Below are 16,845 nucleotides of genomic sequence, written 5' to 3'. Positions count from 1 at the left end.
CAGATCTGAGCCATCCACCCTTCATCCTTCCTCTGGGTGCCTTCTCCAGTAGCTAGAGAAGCAGGGAGAGAATCCCCTTTCTCTCGGGCACAGACCCGAGCTGGCCTAATCTGCTAATTCCGTGCTTCCCCACACAGTCCAGCTGGTCCTCCCACCGACTGATGCAAATCCCCGTGTATAATAGGAAGAGGTTGGGCTGGAGGTCAAAGGAGGCCTCACTCTGAATCCCAACAGCGCTCCTTCCTGGTTGTGGAACTTGGGATAACTTACTTAGCTTGGGCAGCAAGCATAGTGGCACTAATAATCTCATGCAGGTAGTGTGTGTCTTCATCGTGTCGTCAAGAATTGCACTGTATTCTTTTTTAATTGAATTTATTGGAGTACAGTTGCTTTACAGTGATGTCAGTTTCTGCTGTGCAGCAAAGTGAATCAGCTCTACGTATACATCCGTCCCCTCTTTTTTGGATTTCCTTCCCACTTAGGTCACCACAGAGCACTGAGTAGAGTTCCCTATGCTCTACAGTAGGTTCTCAGCATTGTATTTTTTTTTTTTTTTTTTTTGCGGTACGTGGGCCTCTCACTGTTGTGGCCTCTCCCGTTGCGGAGCACAGGCTCCGGACGCGCAGGCTCAGCGGCCATGGCTCACGGGCCCAGCCACTCCGCGGCATGTGGGATCTTCCCGGACCGGGGCTCGAACCCGTGTCCCCTGCATCAGCAGGCGGACTCTCAACCACTGCGCCACCAGGGAAGCCCTCAGCATTGTATTCTTAAACCTTGTGAAAACGCCTCCTCCTTAGAGGAGAGAGTGAAGGTGGGGCGAAAACTAGACCTTGACCTTTCCCCTCCCTGCATCCCTGAGAGGGTGTGGAGGCAGATTTGACCTCACGGAGATCAGTAGGGAACCCCGCCTCCTACGAAGGACCCCCACCGTGAGGACAATGATTTTCATATTCTGTAAGCAACAATCTACTTTAAAAAAAAACGAATCTTACACAAAACTGTCGTGTGTAAAATGAGTTAAAGACTTTCATTTATAAAAATATGGTTAAGTTGAAATTTATAATAAACTCAGGAAGAATGATAAAGCAGTTTCAGTGAACAGAAATTTGAAATAGTGGAGATAGTAGATGACTTTTATGATCTTTTTCCTATTACATATAGATAAGTAATTGCAAATTTTTTTAAAATTTATTTATTTTTGGCTGTGTTGGGTCTTCGTTGCTGCGCATGGGCTTTCTCTAGTTGTGGTGAGCGAGGGCTACTCTCTGATGCAGTGCGCAGGCTTCTCGTTGAGGTGGCTTCTCTTGTTGCAGAGCATGGGCTCTACACGCGTGGACTTCAGTAGTTGTGGCACACGGGCTCAGTAGTTGTGGCGCACAGGCCTATCTGCTCCGCGGCATGTGGGATCCTCCCAGGCCAGGGCTTGAACCCGTGTGTCCGGCATTGGCAGGCAGATTCTTAACCACTGCGCCACCAGGGAAGTCCCTCAGATGGTATTTTTTTAAACAGATCTTCTTCCAGTCAAGTGATACTGGTCAAAGAGAAAAGATAGTAGGCTTATTATGCCAAAGCTGCCCAAAATATATAGACTAGCATGTATTTGTTCACATGTAACAGATGGGAATCAACTTTTAAATTATTGCACTTTTTCCCAAAATGCTTATACATTTAAAAAATAAATTTAAAGTAAATGTTAAAACATCTCAAACACCTCCATAGAATCCCAAGGTTTGGTAGAAGACTGTTCAAAACACACTCCCTGAAGTCTTACAGCACTCAGATCTCAATTTGCTCTGTTTCCTGTTTGATTGTAGCGTGTATACAGTTTTCAATACTGAAAGCCATTTGATATAAAAAATGGTGACATTTGAATAAGGTCTGCAGTCTGGTTGACAGTGCTGGATCAGTGTCAGTTGCTTGTTTTGATATTGTACTTGAGTGATCTAAAATGTTGCTTTCGGGGGAAGTTGGGTGAAGGGTGCGTGAGACCCTCTATACTATTTTTGCAGTTTACTCTGAGTTTATAATTATTTCAGAATTTAAAATTCTTTATAAAAAGCCATTTGAAAATGATCATCTTCTAATTAATTGTTAGGAGGGAGTACAACAAGACTGAGTGGTGTATATACCACACTTTTAAGGTGGATTTCCATCTATCTTACCTTATTTTGAAAAAAAGCATCTTTCTTTCCTTGCCACTGAGTCTGTATCCTCCACACTCACTCTGTCACCTACTGTGACACTGTTGAAATTTTGGAAAGAAAACACAGCCAATGGCAAATCAAGGAGAGCTCTCTTTCAGGAAAACTAATTTAGCTGCCGCTTACTTACTTAATAAGAAAATGGTGCCGAAACCCAAGAGTTCATTCTGCAGTCACCTGATACAGATAAAGGTCTATGGATGATGTAGCATGTTTTTCTGAAGCATTCCTGTGCTCAGAACATTAGTAATTAGGCCAAAGAATATCAACATGCCAGGAGATCATAGGGCCACACGTACAGATCAGCATGCCCTGTAGTCTGTTGTGATGATGCAATGTGAGGAGTGTTATTCTACATGAGAAAAGATAAAGGAGTGAAGATAATTTTAAAAGAATAAACCTGGGCTTCCCTGGTGGCGCAGTGGTTGAGAGTCCGCCTGCCGATGCAGGGGACACAGGTTCGTGCCCCGGTCCAGGAGGATCCCATATGCCGCGGAGCGGCTGGGCCCGTGAGCCATGGCCGCTGAGCCTGCGCGTCCGGAGCCTGTGCTGTGCAATGGGAGGGGCCACAACAGTGAGAGGCCCACGTACCACAAAAAAAAAAAAAAAAAAAAAAAAGAATAAACCTTTGATCCATTCACTTCTCTGTGTGTAAAGTAAAAGTGGTCATGGCAGTCATGAAATACAGTTCTCTGTTCTCTTGGATTTTAAAGTGTGCTGTAAATTACTGCCTTGTTCTTTGATAAGATTGATGGTGGTTTTGCTCTATTACTTGGAGAAATGCAACAGAATTCCCTGAGCCAGCCGTCTGTCTTCAATGTAATTGGCAGAGAGTGATTGTCTCGAGTGTTTTGACTAGAAGTGGATTGGTGGGGTTGATCACGTCTATCAGACACCTGCGAAGGTGAGCTGACCTCAGCACATTGCTTTAGCAAATGTTTTAACATATTCTAGTAGAATTAACATTTTTTAAAAAATCCATTTACTCCACCAAGCCTGTAAGGTCCTGTGCATTAAGTAGGGCATTCGTTTTGTGCCATTTGTGAAGCCTGCCTGGGCTGACCTGAGAGACTGGGCTCTCAGCTCTCCAGACATCATTCTGTCTGACCGGCTTTTCTGGCTTCTCCTCCAGGGTTATCAATGCCGGGAAGAGCACACACAATGAAGACCAAGCCAGCTGTGAGGTGCTCACCGTGAAGAAGAAAGCAGGGGCCATTACCTCAACCCCAAACAGGAACTCAGCTAAGAGACGGTCCTCACTTCCCAACGGGGAGGGGCTGCAGCTGAAGGAGAACTCGGTAAGACCCTCCTTCATCCCCTGTTCTCGGGTGAGAGGAACATGCGCGCTGTGGCCCCGTCGTGGGATGTTCAGAATGGAAGAGAGAAAAGCCATGTCCCCAGAGTTAGTGGAGTGGCAGGTCTGTGCTCACGGTATCACACCGTCACAGCGAAGGTGACACATGGAGTTAGGGAGAGCTGGTGTTGAATTCCCTGGCGGTGCAGTGGTTAGGACTCTGAGCTTCCACTGCTGGGGGCCCGGGTTCCATCCCTGGTTGGGGAGCTAGGATCCTGCAAGCCGAGCAGCATGGCCAAAGTAAACAAACAAACAAACAAATAAATGGAACAGCTGGTGTTTAGGTTCTAAACCTTTAAAGTAAAGAAAACACCCATAGCATATATGAGTTTTGCTGCAAGAGTTAGTTTATATGTTTGGTGGTTTTCAAGAAGCCACTTCAAGGTTTTTGTGAAGGAGATAGTCCCTGCAAGTCTCTCAGAAGCAGTGGGAGGAACTCTAGCCATCGGCTTGCAGCTCTGCTATGCACGACTCTGCCGCTCTCCTCCCCTTGCCTGCCCCTTAGAGTTGTCCAGTTGGAGCCTTGCTTGATGCTCTTCCAAATTAATATTTGTTTCAACTGGCCCAAAGCCCTTGCATCCTATGGGGCAGCCCTGCTGACTGAATGCCCTATTGACAAACCACAGAGCGTTTCTCCTCTTTCCAATTTCTGGAGAACAAAGCAGACATCCTCGGAAAGTTCTGAAGAAGCTCTCAGAAAAGTGTAGGGAATAGTCAGCACTCTGTCGATCAGCAGATTTATTCCTACAGAAAAGAGACATTAAATGGGATGACCCCAGTGTGACTATTTATTTTAATGGTCTTAGGATATTTTTGTATGTAAATTTTTATAGGATTGTAAAGGATCTAGGAATCTCTTCTTAGTCTAAGTGATAGTGTCTTATTGCATTTACGCTTAGAGAATAAGAGTACTGATTTATTTTGTTAGCATTAGTTCAACTTAGGGTTAGAAAACACAGTGACCTATGGAGATTCATCAGTTGTACTTGCTTTCAAGGCTGAAGGAAGCACTGATTAGGCCTCTCCCAAAAAGCGAGAGTCAGGGACCCAGATGGGCAGGACAAAATAATACTGGTTAAGTGCATGATCTCTGGAGTAAGACGTTTCAGAACAGTCCATTGCTTAAAGCTGTTCAATTTGGGGGTAGTTATTTATTCTTTGAGCCTCACCCTTTCTCTTCTCTAAAAAGGAAGAATAATGTAACTACCAAATACAGTGGAAGAGGCTAGTTGCAAGTAAGAAATCCAACAGTCCATGTGAAGTCCTGAGCCAGTGTCATCATTAATAAATCCTTGATCAATGCTCGTGATTATTATCCTAAAGTCAGTTCTACTTCTGTAATCCTCTGCGGATCATGCCCACTAAGTTTTCATTCATTTGTAAACTGGAGATCCACAATGTCTTTTGTACCTTCTTGATGGACTTATTTTGAGGATTGAGTTTTTATGGAAAAGGGCTCAGAAAATGTGAGACGTAGTGATAATTGGATATGGGTGCCAGTGACTTCATGTTGCTCTTTCCCCTGGCAGGTCTCCTCTGCCACTGGATATAAAGTGATTTCTATAAAACTAAGTCAGTGTTGACATTTGGCTGAAGGCCTGTGGGTGATGGCGTTTTCCCTTGTTGCTATGTTCCTCCTAGAAGTGGAACCAGGAGTAACTTTTTACCGTTCTTTCCTTAAGAACAGTGAAGCCAGTGCATAAGCCCTTGAGGATGGAGCCAGGGCCCTCCTTTGTGATGGCTCTGAACCTCTGTGGGGTCCATGAACCACTCGCAGGCAGCAAGGACATGCCATGCAGAGCCGGCACCTCTCCCCCTGCATTCCTGCTTTGGCCACAGCAGCTTCACTTCTACCTGCCTTATATATTAGGCTCCTTATTAGAGTTTAAGGCAAGAGCTGTGCTGCCTTTTTCCTTTTTTTTTTTTTTTTTCCGGTACACAAGCCTGTCACTGTTGTGGCCTCTCCCGCCGCGGAGCACAGGCTCCGGACGCGCAGGCTCAGCGGCCATGGCTCACGGGCCCAGCCGCCCCGCGGCATGTGGGATCTTCCCGGACCGGGGCACGAACCCGTGTCCCCTGCATCGGCAGGCGGACTCTCAACCACCAGGGAAGCCCCGCCTTTTTCCTTTTAATTGTGGGAAATTACACATAAAATAAAAGTTACCATTTTAACCATTTTTAGGTGTATAGTGCAGTGGCATCAAATACATTCATATTGTTGTGCAACCATCTGCTGACCTTTTTCGTCTTCCCAAACTGCAACTCTGTACCCATTAAACACTAACTACCCCTTCCTTCTCTCCCCCTTCCCCTCCCCGCCCCCCGTCCCTGGCAACTACCATTCTATTTCCTGTCCCAGTGAACTTGACTACTCTAGGGGCCTCCTATAAGTGGGATCATATAATATTTGTCTTTTTATAGTTGGCATACATCACTTATCATAATGTCTTCAAAGATTATCCATGTTGTAGAATGCGTCATAATCTTATTCCTTTCTAAGGCTGAATGATATTCTGTTGTGTGCATACGTACCATTTTGCTTATCCATTCATCCGCCGATGGACACTTGCTTTCGTTGTCTATTGTGAATATTACCACTATGCACATGGGTGTTTGAGTACCTGTTTGAGTCCCTGCTTTCGATTCTTTTGAATATACACCCAGAGTGGAATTGTGGGTGATACGGTAATTCTGTTCAATATTTTGAGGAACCACCATGCTGTTTTGCACAACAGCTGCACCATTTTACATTCCCGCCAGCAGTACACAAGGGTTCCAATTTCTGCACATTTTTGCCAACACTTGTTAATTTGTTTTTCTAAAATAATAGCTGCCCTAATGAGTGTGAAGTGGTACCTCATTGTAGGTATGTATTTCCCATGATTAGCAACGTTGAACATCTCTTCATGTGCTTCTTATTTGCCAGATGTATCTTCTTTAAAGAAATGTCTGTTCAGGTCCTTTGCCCATTTTAAAATTAGATTGTCTGTTTCATTGTTGTTGTTTGTGCCGCTTTCTAAAAGCTTGAAAAGCATAATCTAGTGTGCCAGGTGACTCACTGAGTGCGGGCTGTGTTCCCGGAACTGGATGCTGAGGATTCAGCAGGGAATAAAACAGACAACAATCCCTCCCTACAGGGAGCTTGCATTGTTTGACGGCGACAAACAATTAAAATATATAGCGTGGCAGATAAACACCACTGAGAAAAACAAAGTAGGGAAGCAGTAATAATAGGAAGCGTGTGGCGCAGGGTGGTTAAAGGAGGTGTCAGCTGTAACACTGGGGCAAAGACCGGAAAGGGCAGCTGTTGGGAGGAAGAACAGTCTGACATCCTAGGCAACTGTAAGGACCCTGAGGCAGGACCAGGCTTGCAGTTTCTCAAAGAATCTGCCAGGAAGCCCATGCGTCTGGAGCAGACATAGGAAAGCCTGGATTGCAGGTGACATTGTCAGAAAGGTTATAGAGGAGTGAGACAAAGTGGCAGGACCTCAAGGCCGTTTTCGGGACTTTGGCTGCTACGCTGAATGAACAGTTTGCTAGCAGGGGTCACTGGATATACTGCTTAAAAGAGGCCGGTGATTTTTGCCATCTAAAGACATCCCTTAACTCAGATATGGTGGCACTGAGGAAAGGGCAGTGACAGCATAGGGCCCAGGGCAAGAAAACATCCGCAGGAGACAAGTAAGGTGGGTCTCCCCCCTTTCCCCCTGTGATTCTCTTCCTTCACCCAGCAAATGTGTGCTGAGCTCTGAGTCTGCACGCTGGGCCCTGGGGCTGAGGAGATGAACTCAGTCCAGTTCCCATTCCCCTCGAGCAGAGTTGGGGAGGGGAGGAAGGGTCGATAAGCAGAACCACTACAGTGGAGTGAGTTTTAGGAGAAAGAGAAAAAGTCCAGGTTGTGTGGACGCCTAGCTCAGATTGGCCCCTGGTGGTTTGGGGAACAGTGGAGGGGATAGGCTGGGTCAGGTGAGGGAAGGCTCCCTGGAGAAGTGACATTTGAGCTGTTGGAATTAACCAAGCAAATAAGAGAAAGGGGAGCTCCTGACAGAGGGAACGTGCAAATGCAGAGACAGGCTGGCGTGAGAGTACGTGGGGCATGTCTTCCCATGTTTCGGAGCATGTGTAGTCACTTGGAGGGGAAGGAGACAGGAACAGCAAGCAGGTGTCACACGTGAGGGCCATTGAATGCCCTAATAAGCTGACACATTTTAACCAGTGACTTTAGACGAGGGCATAACAGACTCACGACAGTGGGGAGGCTGACTTGGAAGACGAGGGGAGCACACCTAGAGGCTGGGACACCTAGGAGTCTGGCTCATGCAGAAATCTGGGTGAGAAATGATGAAAGCTCGAAATAAGGCAGTGATTAGAGCAAGGGGCAGGCTCGGAAGAGGTGATGTGAGAGGTACTGTTGAGATGACCAGGTGACCAACTATGTGGGGCAGAGGTGAGTGGGAGATGCCAGGTTTCAGCCACTGGGTGCTGGTCCTTGAAAGTGGACCCCTGGGGCAGGCACAGGTTCAAGGTGAGGAGATGGGCGGAAATGGCGACTTGAGTTTTGAGGATGCTAACTTTCCAGGGGGGAGTGTTTTGTAGGAAGTTAGAGCTGAGGGATTGGAGCTCAGAGCAAGTCTAGGGGGGCTTAGAATTCAGGAGTTACAAGCCCAAAGGAATTCCAAGAAGAGAGGGGAGTTGTCAGGATGAAAAAATGGCAAATACTATTATAAGCAAGAAATGCAGCAACAGGATAAATAATGGTATCGTTATTTCATCTGCAAACAGAGAGCTGACAGAGAAGATGCGTGGACTCTCTCCAGAATAAATGTGATGAATTTCTCCCTCCTTTTGTACCTCTTCATCCCCAACAAACTTCGTACAGTCAAAATAAATATTTCCACAAGACTTCTTTGACGTATAATATCACCTTCATCTTACTTGGTGATTGAAGAAAGCCTAAAGTTTCCTGTAAGATCACATTAGATTCCCCATGAAAAGAGGAATTATCACAGGAATTTTTTTATATGTTAGAAACATGGGAGGGACTTCCCTGGTGGTCCAGTGGTTAAGACTCCGCACTTCCGCCGCGGGGGGCACAGGTTCGATCCCTGGTAGGGGAACTAAGATCCCGCATGCCACGCAGCATGGCCAAAAAAAAAGAAAGAAAGACCAGTGATGTGCAAGGAATTCAATTCAGCAGGAGCCTAACTTTGTATTTGATAACATAGGGTAGTTGGGTAGCAGTGAGATGATTGTTTATCACTACAGATAATTATTTATTTATTTTTTAAAATTTTATTTATTATTTATTTACTATTTTATTTTTGCTGTGTTGGGTCTTCGTTTCTGTGCGAGGGCTTTCTCTAGTTGTGGCAAGTGGGGGTCACTCTTCATCGCGATGCGCGGGCCTCTCACTATCGCGGCCTCTCCCGTTGCGGAGCACAGTCTCCAGACGCGCAGGCTCAGTGGCCATGGCTCACAGGCCCAGCCGCTCCGCGGCATGTGGGATCCTCCCAGACCAGGGCTCGAACCCGTGTCCCCTGCATTGGCAGGCAGATTCTCAACCACTGCGCCACCAGGGAAACCCACTACAGATAATTATTGATTGGTATAAAGATTATAAGACAACTTTAAATTTTTTTAAACTTTTTATTTTATATTGGAGTACAGTTGATTAGCAGTGTTGTGTTAGTTTCAGGTGTACAGCAAAGTGATTCAGTGATACATATACATGTATCTATTCTTTTTCAAATTCTTTTCCCGTTGAGGTTGTTACAGAATATTGAGCAGCGTTCCCTGTGCTCTACAGTAGGTCCTTGTTGGTTAACCATTTTAAATATAGCAGTGTGTACCTGTCAGCTTTAAGCCATCCGTCATGCCAACTTTTAGAGAACTATTTTATCCTATAGTACAAGTAATTGTGTAGCCAAATTAATCCTCCTGTTTTAAAACAAACTTAAAAAAGATTTTGGTGGATAAAATAACATACACTCTGTTTTGCTTCTCGTGGCTTCCACGAGGCATTTGCTGAAGGAGCATTGTTTCCTGTATTTGGGTGAGCTCTTGACAGCAGCAGCGCCTTACTTATAAGAAAGAAAATACAAATTAATTTCAGGTTCCATCTACGTATAAAGGAAAATGTCAGGAGCAGAAGAAGCCATGTTCGAGAGAAGTCATAAAACTTAAACGGAATACAAAGAAAAGAGTTCCAAGGTGTTCTGTGCTATAGTTTTTTAGCCTCAAGAAATGCAGTGGGATATGGTGAATTACTGATTGTATTCTCCCTTAAAAAATACTCGGCAATGGATCTAGTTTTTTCTTTTTAATTTAGAGTTTAGTGATATAATTAGTGAAATAAAGAAAGAAACATTTCTCTTTCGAGGAATAAGGAAGAGAAGTTTTGAGATCTCTGGATATGAAGTGGCTATGAAGGAGAGAAGGATGTTTTCTGTGACAAGTTGGGGGTGGACTTTTCCTGTGCCGGCATCACATTGGGTAGTTGGTGTCTGAAGAACCTTTAGCCCACAGTCAGGCAGGTAGGAAACCGATACTCCGTGGCGATGTGCAATTCTCTCAGCATTCCTGCACCTCTGATTATTTGTTTGGGGACATAGGGTGTATAGCTAGGAAAGAAGAGAATCTAGAATGCCAGCATTTCTGAAAGACATTGTCATAGAATCGTCCCTTAGGGAAAATGCTGTAAGCTTGTTGAGGGCAACACCCTCTCCCCCAGCATCCTCCTGCCTTCCTCCTACTGAAGCCTTTTGAATTCACCTGATCATGACTTGTGGGAACTAATCACCATTACTAGGTTTTCTTTCCTTTAATTTGAAAGGTGTTAAGAAGTCTTTATTTATTGTACTGATTGCCACCGCAAGTGAAAACAGCTTTTCCAAGAGCTTTTGTTTTTCAGTTCCCAGGTACCTAGTCATTCTAGGAATGGGATAAAAAGAGGACCATAGTTTATCGCTTCTCTGGAGAGGGAGAAAGAGTTCACTCTTAAGGGCATCTTATAACCTTAGTATTAAGATGATCTTATGTAAGATGTGTGGGTGGGAAATAGGGCATTGTGGCAATAACCAGGACATTCTCCGCCCACATCTGACTCCCTGTTTTGAAAGAGATTATTTTTGGCTTAAGACGGATCTTGTGGACACACTCATTCTAAGTCTTATTTCCTTCAGAGCCCCCTTATGTTGTTTTAGTCAAAACAAATCAAAGTATGTGGTTTCAGTATCTGTTAGTTCAGTGTCTAATTACAATAACAGGAGATGGCTGTGTCCACATCACGGCCAAGTTCATCAGCAGGGAAGAGGAAAGCTGATTATCTTTCTCAGCAGAGGATAGGGCAGCACTGTGGGAATTCCAGGCAAACAGGATCAAATTGGGGTGGGGAGAGGTAAAAAGGAAATGAGAAGGGGGTGATTTCAACTCTCTGGAGTGAAGATTTGCTGTTCTTTTTATCTGTTTTCTGTAAGAAGGACTCAGTCCCCCCACCAGCCCCCAGAACATTAAATGAAGGTTTCCCGTGGTTCCATAGTGGCAGCCCTTCTGGGGCATTTGGCCACGTTTGGCTGTCTGCTTCCTGCAGCGATGTCAGCTATACAAAACAATAGGAGCGTCCTTTTATTTCTCTCATTGTGTTTATTACTCTAAATTTTCCCTCTCAACTAAGGTCTTTGTTCTGAGCATGTCAAGAAAAACATAGCCTTTCCACTTATCTACTTAGATTTTTTGAAGCAGGCATGCAGTGGTTTCTCTCAAAACTCTTATCTCTTAGTTCCAGGGATTAGAACTGTTGCCAGTGATTAAGAAGATTAACTTTACAACTAGGAATTGTTCAGGCTGATGTCAGTTAGAATAACTTTACAGTTCTCTCCTCAGTGGGTGTTGATTCACTCTGAAGACCAGGTTTGACCAAGATGTACATAGTTGCTGAGAATGCAACTCAAACATGGTTCCTCAATAGATTTTCCCACTGTGGCAAATCTTAAGGCTAAAGGAAAATAAATGGTGCTGAGATGGAAATTTCTCCTTGTTTCACTTGTAATCTGATTTCCTCAGAGCTTTCGGTGGGAAGAACATTGGCAAGAGCAGTAAGCTCTTGAGATTTTCTTTTCTTTTCTTCTTATTTTTTTAAAACCCAATATTCGGCATTCATGTGCCAGGCACAGCACTGATCTTAATGCTTTGCCAATATTAATTCCTTTAACCTCATAATACATAAGTATGTACTATTCTTATTTAATTCTACCAATGAGGAAACTGAGGCACAGAACTGGAAAGTGTGGAGCTTGGGTTCAACCCAAGCAGTCTGGCCTCCGAGCCTATACACACTGGTAACATGCTGCCTCTTTATCCTTTAGCAGCTGGGAAATATGGCAGGAAAATCTCCTTGGAGAAGTATGAAATGAAGGAAGAACAACTCCTAATGTTGAGATGTATAATTTCAATATAATTTGATGCTAAAATTTTTCTCATTTCCATTGGGATTTCTGTTTTGAATGAGGAGTTATTTAGCAGTCTCCCCGGGGACTCAGAAGCTGAAGAACACAATGAAAATGAAATTGTTCATCATCTTATTGTCCTTACAGTCCATTTTTTTCTTGCTAAATTATTGAAGACCATTGTTTGCCTGAAACCATGGCAAGTAGAAAAAGCCTTCTGATTGAACAATAATGAGTGCCTTGAGTTTGAATCCCAGCTCTGCCACTCACTAGACGTTACCTTGTGAAAGTTAGATGACCTCTCGATGCCTCAGTTTCCTCTTCTGCTAATTGGGGGTAATAGTTCCTACTTCATAAGATTATTAGAATTAAATGAGTTAAAAATATGAAAAGTGGGATTCCCAGGTGGTGCAGTGGTTAAGAATCCGCCTGCCAATGCAGGGGACACAGGTTCGAGCCCTGGTCCGGGAAGATCCCACATGCCGTGGAGCAACTAAGCCTGTGCACCACAACTACTGAGCCTGCGCTCTAGAGCCCGCGTGCCACAACTGCTGAAACCTGCGTGCCAAGAGCCTGTGCTCTGCAACAAGAGAAGCCACTGCAATGAGAAGCCCGCGCACCGCAACGGAAAGAAGCCCATGCTTGCTGCAACTAGAGAGAGCCTGTGCACAGCAACAAAGACCCAATGCAGCCAAAATTAATTAATTAATTAAATTTTAAAAATATGAAAAATGCTTAGAATAGTGTTTGGCATGTAAATGCTCAATTAATATTATCTGTTGTTATTCTAACAGTGGAGTTTGCAGCTGCATTTCAATATTATTTCGCATTACTTGTGTTTCTACTGTAAACTAATTTAAGGAGAAGCTTTTGAGGTATAGAATAATAGTTTGCGAACATTCCCGAGCTAATTTTTGAGTCTAGAATAAACCATAACACAACTTAGCCAAAACGATCACCAACTTTATACTTCCTGTCTCTCAGAAATTTTTATTTAATAGTGTTTTTACATATGGAACTAAATTGCCATTTAAAAACAAAAACCAAACATACTTATCCTACATCTTATTGTCTCATGAAGTGGAAAAATCAAACCAAAGAAATCTGTGTTTAGTATTATCAGATCCTGAGAAGGAAGCAGTGCTCTTTTACGTATATGAGAATAAGAGATCTTTCTCATTAGGGAACAAAATATTGGAATAATTTAGTCAGAAAGAGAAGTATGTTAAGAACAAACAAACTACCTCTGCTGTATGGGCATGATTCCAAGTGGACAGCAGTAGAATGTGGGCCCAAGGAAGAACTTGTCACGAAGTTTCTCCACATCTCAGCTTCATCATCAGCTGATTTATTCTTCTGCCTCATACTGTGTTGCTGTGAGATCACATGAACTGGTGGTTGAAAGCTCTGTGGATGAAATACCTAAAAACAGATACTCTAATTCTGCATCATCATCCTTGCTGTGATACCTTGAAGCCTGGCCAGAAACTTGGTGGAAATCAAGTTATATAGTAGCTTATAGTGGGGATCAGAGGAGTATGTCCGCTCTCTGTTTCCCCAATGGAAAATAAGTAATCCCTCTTCTTGGGTAAGAAAGGAGGCAGGCAAGTGCATACCATGTTCATACTGAGCCTTTTGTAAAATTGACCAAAGGATTTAACTCAAAGTGGGATTTCCACATTTGTGATATTCCTTTCATGCTGTCCTCAGGTTATCTGAATACCTGGTGGGTTGGGACAGGGAGTGGAAGTTGAGGGTAAAATTAGTGGTGAACCTGTGTCTTCAGGGAAGGCAACCAGGAGGATGACACCACTTTTTCCTGTAAGACAGCTGTTTCTAGAGTAGCCATCTCCAAGCCATCAGTTAAAGACAGTATTTTTGAGTATATACCCTTAATACATGTGTTCATTTATTGATATATAGCCATATGACTGAACATCCATCTAGTATATATTTAACAATTATAAAAACGTGTTAAGGATTTAAAATATAATATAAAGACAATAAAGATGAAAAGGCAACATTTTAAAATATAACCGCTAACAGTTACATGGTGTTGATTATATGCCAGCCATTGTTCTGTGTGGTTTTCATGCAGTAACCCATTTACTGTCTTGCTAAGAGCAGAGACTTCTTGTTTCCATTAGCTTATATCTCAAGGCACAATTCATCATTAACAATAGCAAGTATAATTCCATAGTTCAACTGTCTCCTTGAGCACATCAGATACTTTTGGCTAGAATGGTTATTATTATTGTCAGATATGACTAGTTGTCATTGCTGGGAGTGGGAAGTGCCAGGTGTGACATGTTCTTTTTTGCTCATGTTTTCTATCAGCAATTTCTTTGCAGGGATTCTTAGAAACCTGTGCTCTATTTTGTGAGGGATAATTGAACTAAAAACTTCATAATATAATGTGCAAGACCACTCCGTTGGGAGCACGTGTACCCAGGAATAGGTTGCAATAAGCCAGAGCTAACAGAAGCGCCAGGGCACCAGTGCTCCATCATGTCCTGGAGACTTACCGACCCCGTAAGGTGCCAGTGTCAGCCTGTATGAGAAATACTAGCCAAGGTTAATTTTCTTCTTCCACATTAAGTGAAACCATATGAAAGAATTTCTAATTCTAACGTTCCCCTCTTACATGCCGACTGAGCGTTTTAAGCTCCCCCTCGACTTTGCGTGCTCTCTTGTGGAAAGGGCTCATCTGGAAGGGAGAGCGGTGAAGCGGGCTTGCAAACTGTGAGTGCTTGTGCGGTGGGTATGAGATGCAAAGCCTGGTTTCTTTGAGCTGGTACCAGTGTGTGAAACCTCATTCTTTGGTATTCTTTGTGTTTCCTACCTGACATCTCAACACCTCTGTCGGGCTCCACAGGAAACATTTGAGGTTTTCTCTAGAATCTCCCCTTCTTTGTCAGCATGCTGGAAGAGGGGCTGCCTCATTGTCTCCTACATGGCTCACGAAGGCTGTTTTGCCTGTGGGTCCCCCAGAGCTGAGGGGCATGTGATGTGGCTCCTGTTTCAATAGGGCTAAAACCGAGGCTACAGCTTTTCGACGTCCTTGCTTAGCTGTGCTGGAATTACAACTGAAGCTGCATGGGCACAAGCTGCTTGCCTTCGAACTTATTTTAGGTTGTTGTTCGGTGGATACATTTCTATTTGATGCAATCTTATACTTCTTGAAAGGCCCAAGGAACCCTTCCCAGTTAAAACTTACTAAGTTCTGGCATTATATATGATCATGAAAATGGGGGAAAGAAAATAAGCAATTTGATTAAAAAGCAGTTTCTAGAACTTTAGAGAAAGGAGGATATAACATTGAGCCTACTTTAGTGAAATCCTAAAAGAGAAACTATGAGCTTTAAACTCCCAATTTGTTACCTTCTGGAATATTCCTTAGTCTTATTGCAGATGTATTCCTGAAAAGGGGTGGGAATGTGTGTGTATTATAAATTACATAGAAGGCTATCTTTTTTTTTTTTTTTGTAAAAGAAATAACTTAGAATGCAACTGGAAAACTTTTTTTTTTATTTATTTTTGGCTGCCTTGGGTCTTTGTTGCTGTGTGCGGGCTCTTCTCTAGTTGCGGCCAGCGGGGGCTACTCTTCGTTGCAGTTCCCGGGCTTCTCATTGGGTGGCTTCTCTTGTTGCAGAGCACGGGCTCTAGGCGCACGGGCTTCAGTAGTTGTGGCATGTGGGCTCAGTAGTTGTGGCTCGTAGTCTCCAGAGCGCAGGCTCAGTAGTTGAGGCTCACGGGCTCTAGAGCACAGGCTCAGTAGTTGTGGCACACGGGCTTAGTTGCTCCACGGCATGTGGGATCTTCTCGGACCAGGGCTCGAACCCGTGTCCCCTGCACTGGCAGGCGGATTCTTAACCACTGCGCCACCAGGGAAGTCCCAAAATTCTTATTTCTTAAACTGCTATATTGCTTTGAAAAAATAAATATGAATGAAAAAATACATTTTTTCCCTTCCTTTCTTTGTATATTTAGTAGTTATTGAGCTTTTTAGTAGCTACTGAGTAGTTCTATACCAGGGACGCCCTGGAATGCCATAGTGAATGAGACACACGTGAGTGTCCGAGTAGGCGGATACAGACACGTCCGGCAATTCCACACCAGTGGGATAAACACTGTTGTAGGGGATGTACAGGGGCTGAGGTGGTCCAGGCAGGCTTGGTGGGGAGGTGATGCTTCCACTGAAGACTGAAGGATAAGCAGTTCTCCAAGCGGAGGGCCAAAGATGAAGGCAGAAGAAAAACATGACACTTAAAGTGTTACAGGTGAGGCGGAGTTAGAAGAGAGAGGACGAGAGCATTCCCGACCACTGACAGGAGCAAGAGAGGAGCAGCAACTAGATCATGCAGAACCCGTGAGCCCATGTGAGCATCTAGAAGACGGAAAAGTACTTTAAGAGCAGTAGGGGGTGACTGAAGGTTCTATGCCATGACGGAATACAGGTGTATTTGCGATGAAATTGCAGATTTGCGATGCTTTAAAAGCACTGTGTTCATGTAACTTGGGATTTTTCAGTCCTCCCTCGTAGATTCCCAGCTCAGACCCCTGACATCAGTGTAGTCCCTTGATGCTGGTGTGACATTGAGGAGGTGTTCATTCCTCAAGTTTGTCGGATCTGACTTTATGCCTCAGACCATGCACTCTTATCTGAAAGCAGCTGATGGCACCTTTTGGAGTAAAGAAGAGGGAGGGTGAGGGAGAATCGGGTCCTCGTATCCATTTCAGAATAAATGTACGACACGTCCTGTTTGATCATGATACTTTCAAAAGTAGATCTGAATTCTCTGTTAATGTCTCGGTCCCATTTCAAACACCATATAGCTCACCCCAA

At 43.9% G+C, this 16,845-nt stretch overlaps 1 protein-coding gene across 1 annotated transcript in view; it reads left to right on the top strand.

Annotated features, from left to right (window-relative positions):
• Window positions 1-16,845, top strand: part of PPM1H (protein phosphatase, Mg2+/Mn2+ dependent 1H) — a 277,205-nt gene that overhangs the window by 93,479 nt on the left and 166,881 nt on the right. The window contains exon 2 of the mRNA XM_082634561.1: window positions 3,334-3,499. Coding sequence (XP_082490687.1) covers window positions 3,334-3,499 — 166 coding nt within the window. The remainder of the gene's footprint in view (window positions 1-3,333; window positions 3,500-16,845) is intronic.

This window comes from Mesoplodon mirus (assembly GCF_964341445.2).
Source record: "Mesoplodon mirus genome assembly, chromosome: 11".
Taxonomy (NCBI): domain Eukaryota; kingdom Metazoa; phylum Chordata; class Mammalia; order Artiodactyla; family Ziphiidae; genus Mesoplodon; species Mesoplodon mirus.
The sequence above is the reverse complement of the archived record's forward strand: the minus strand, read 5'-3'. Positions and strand labels throughout refer to the sequence as shown.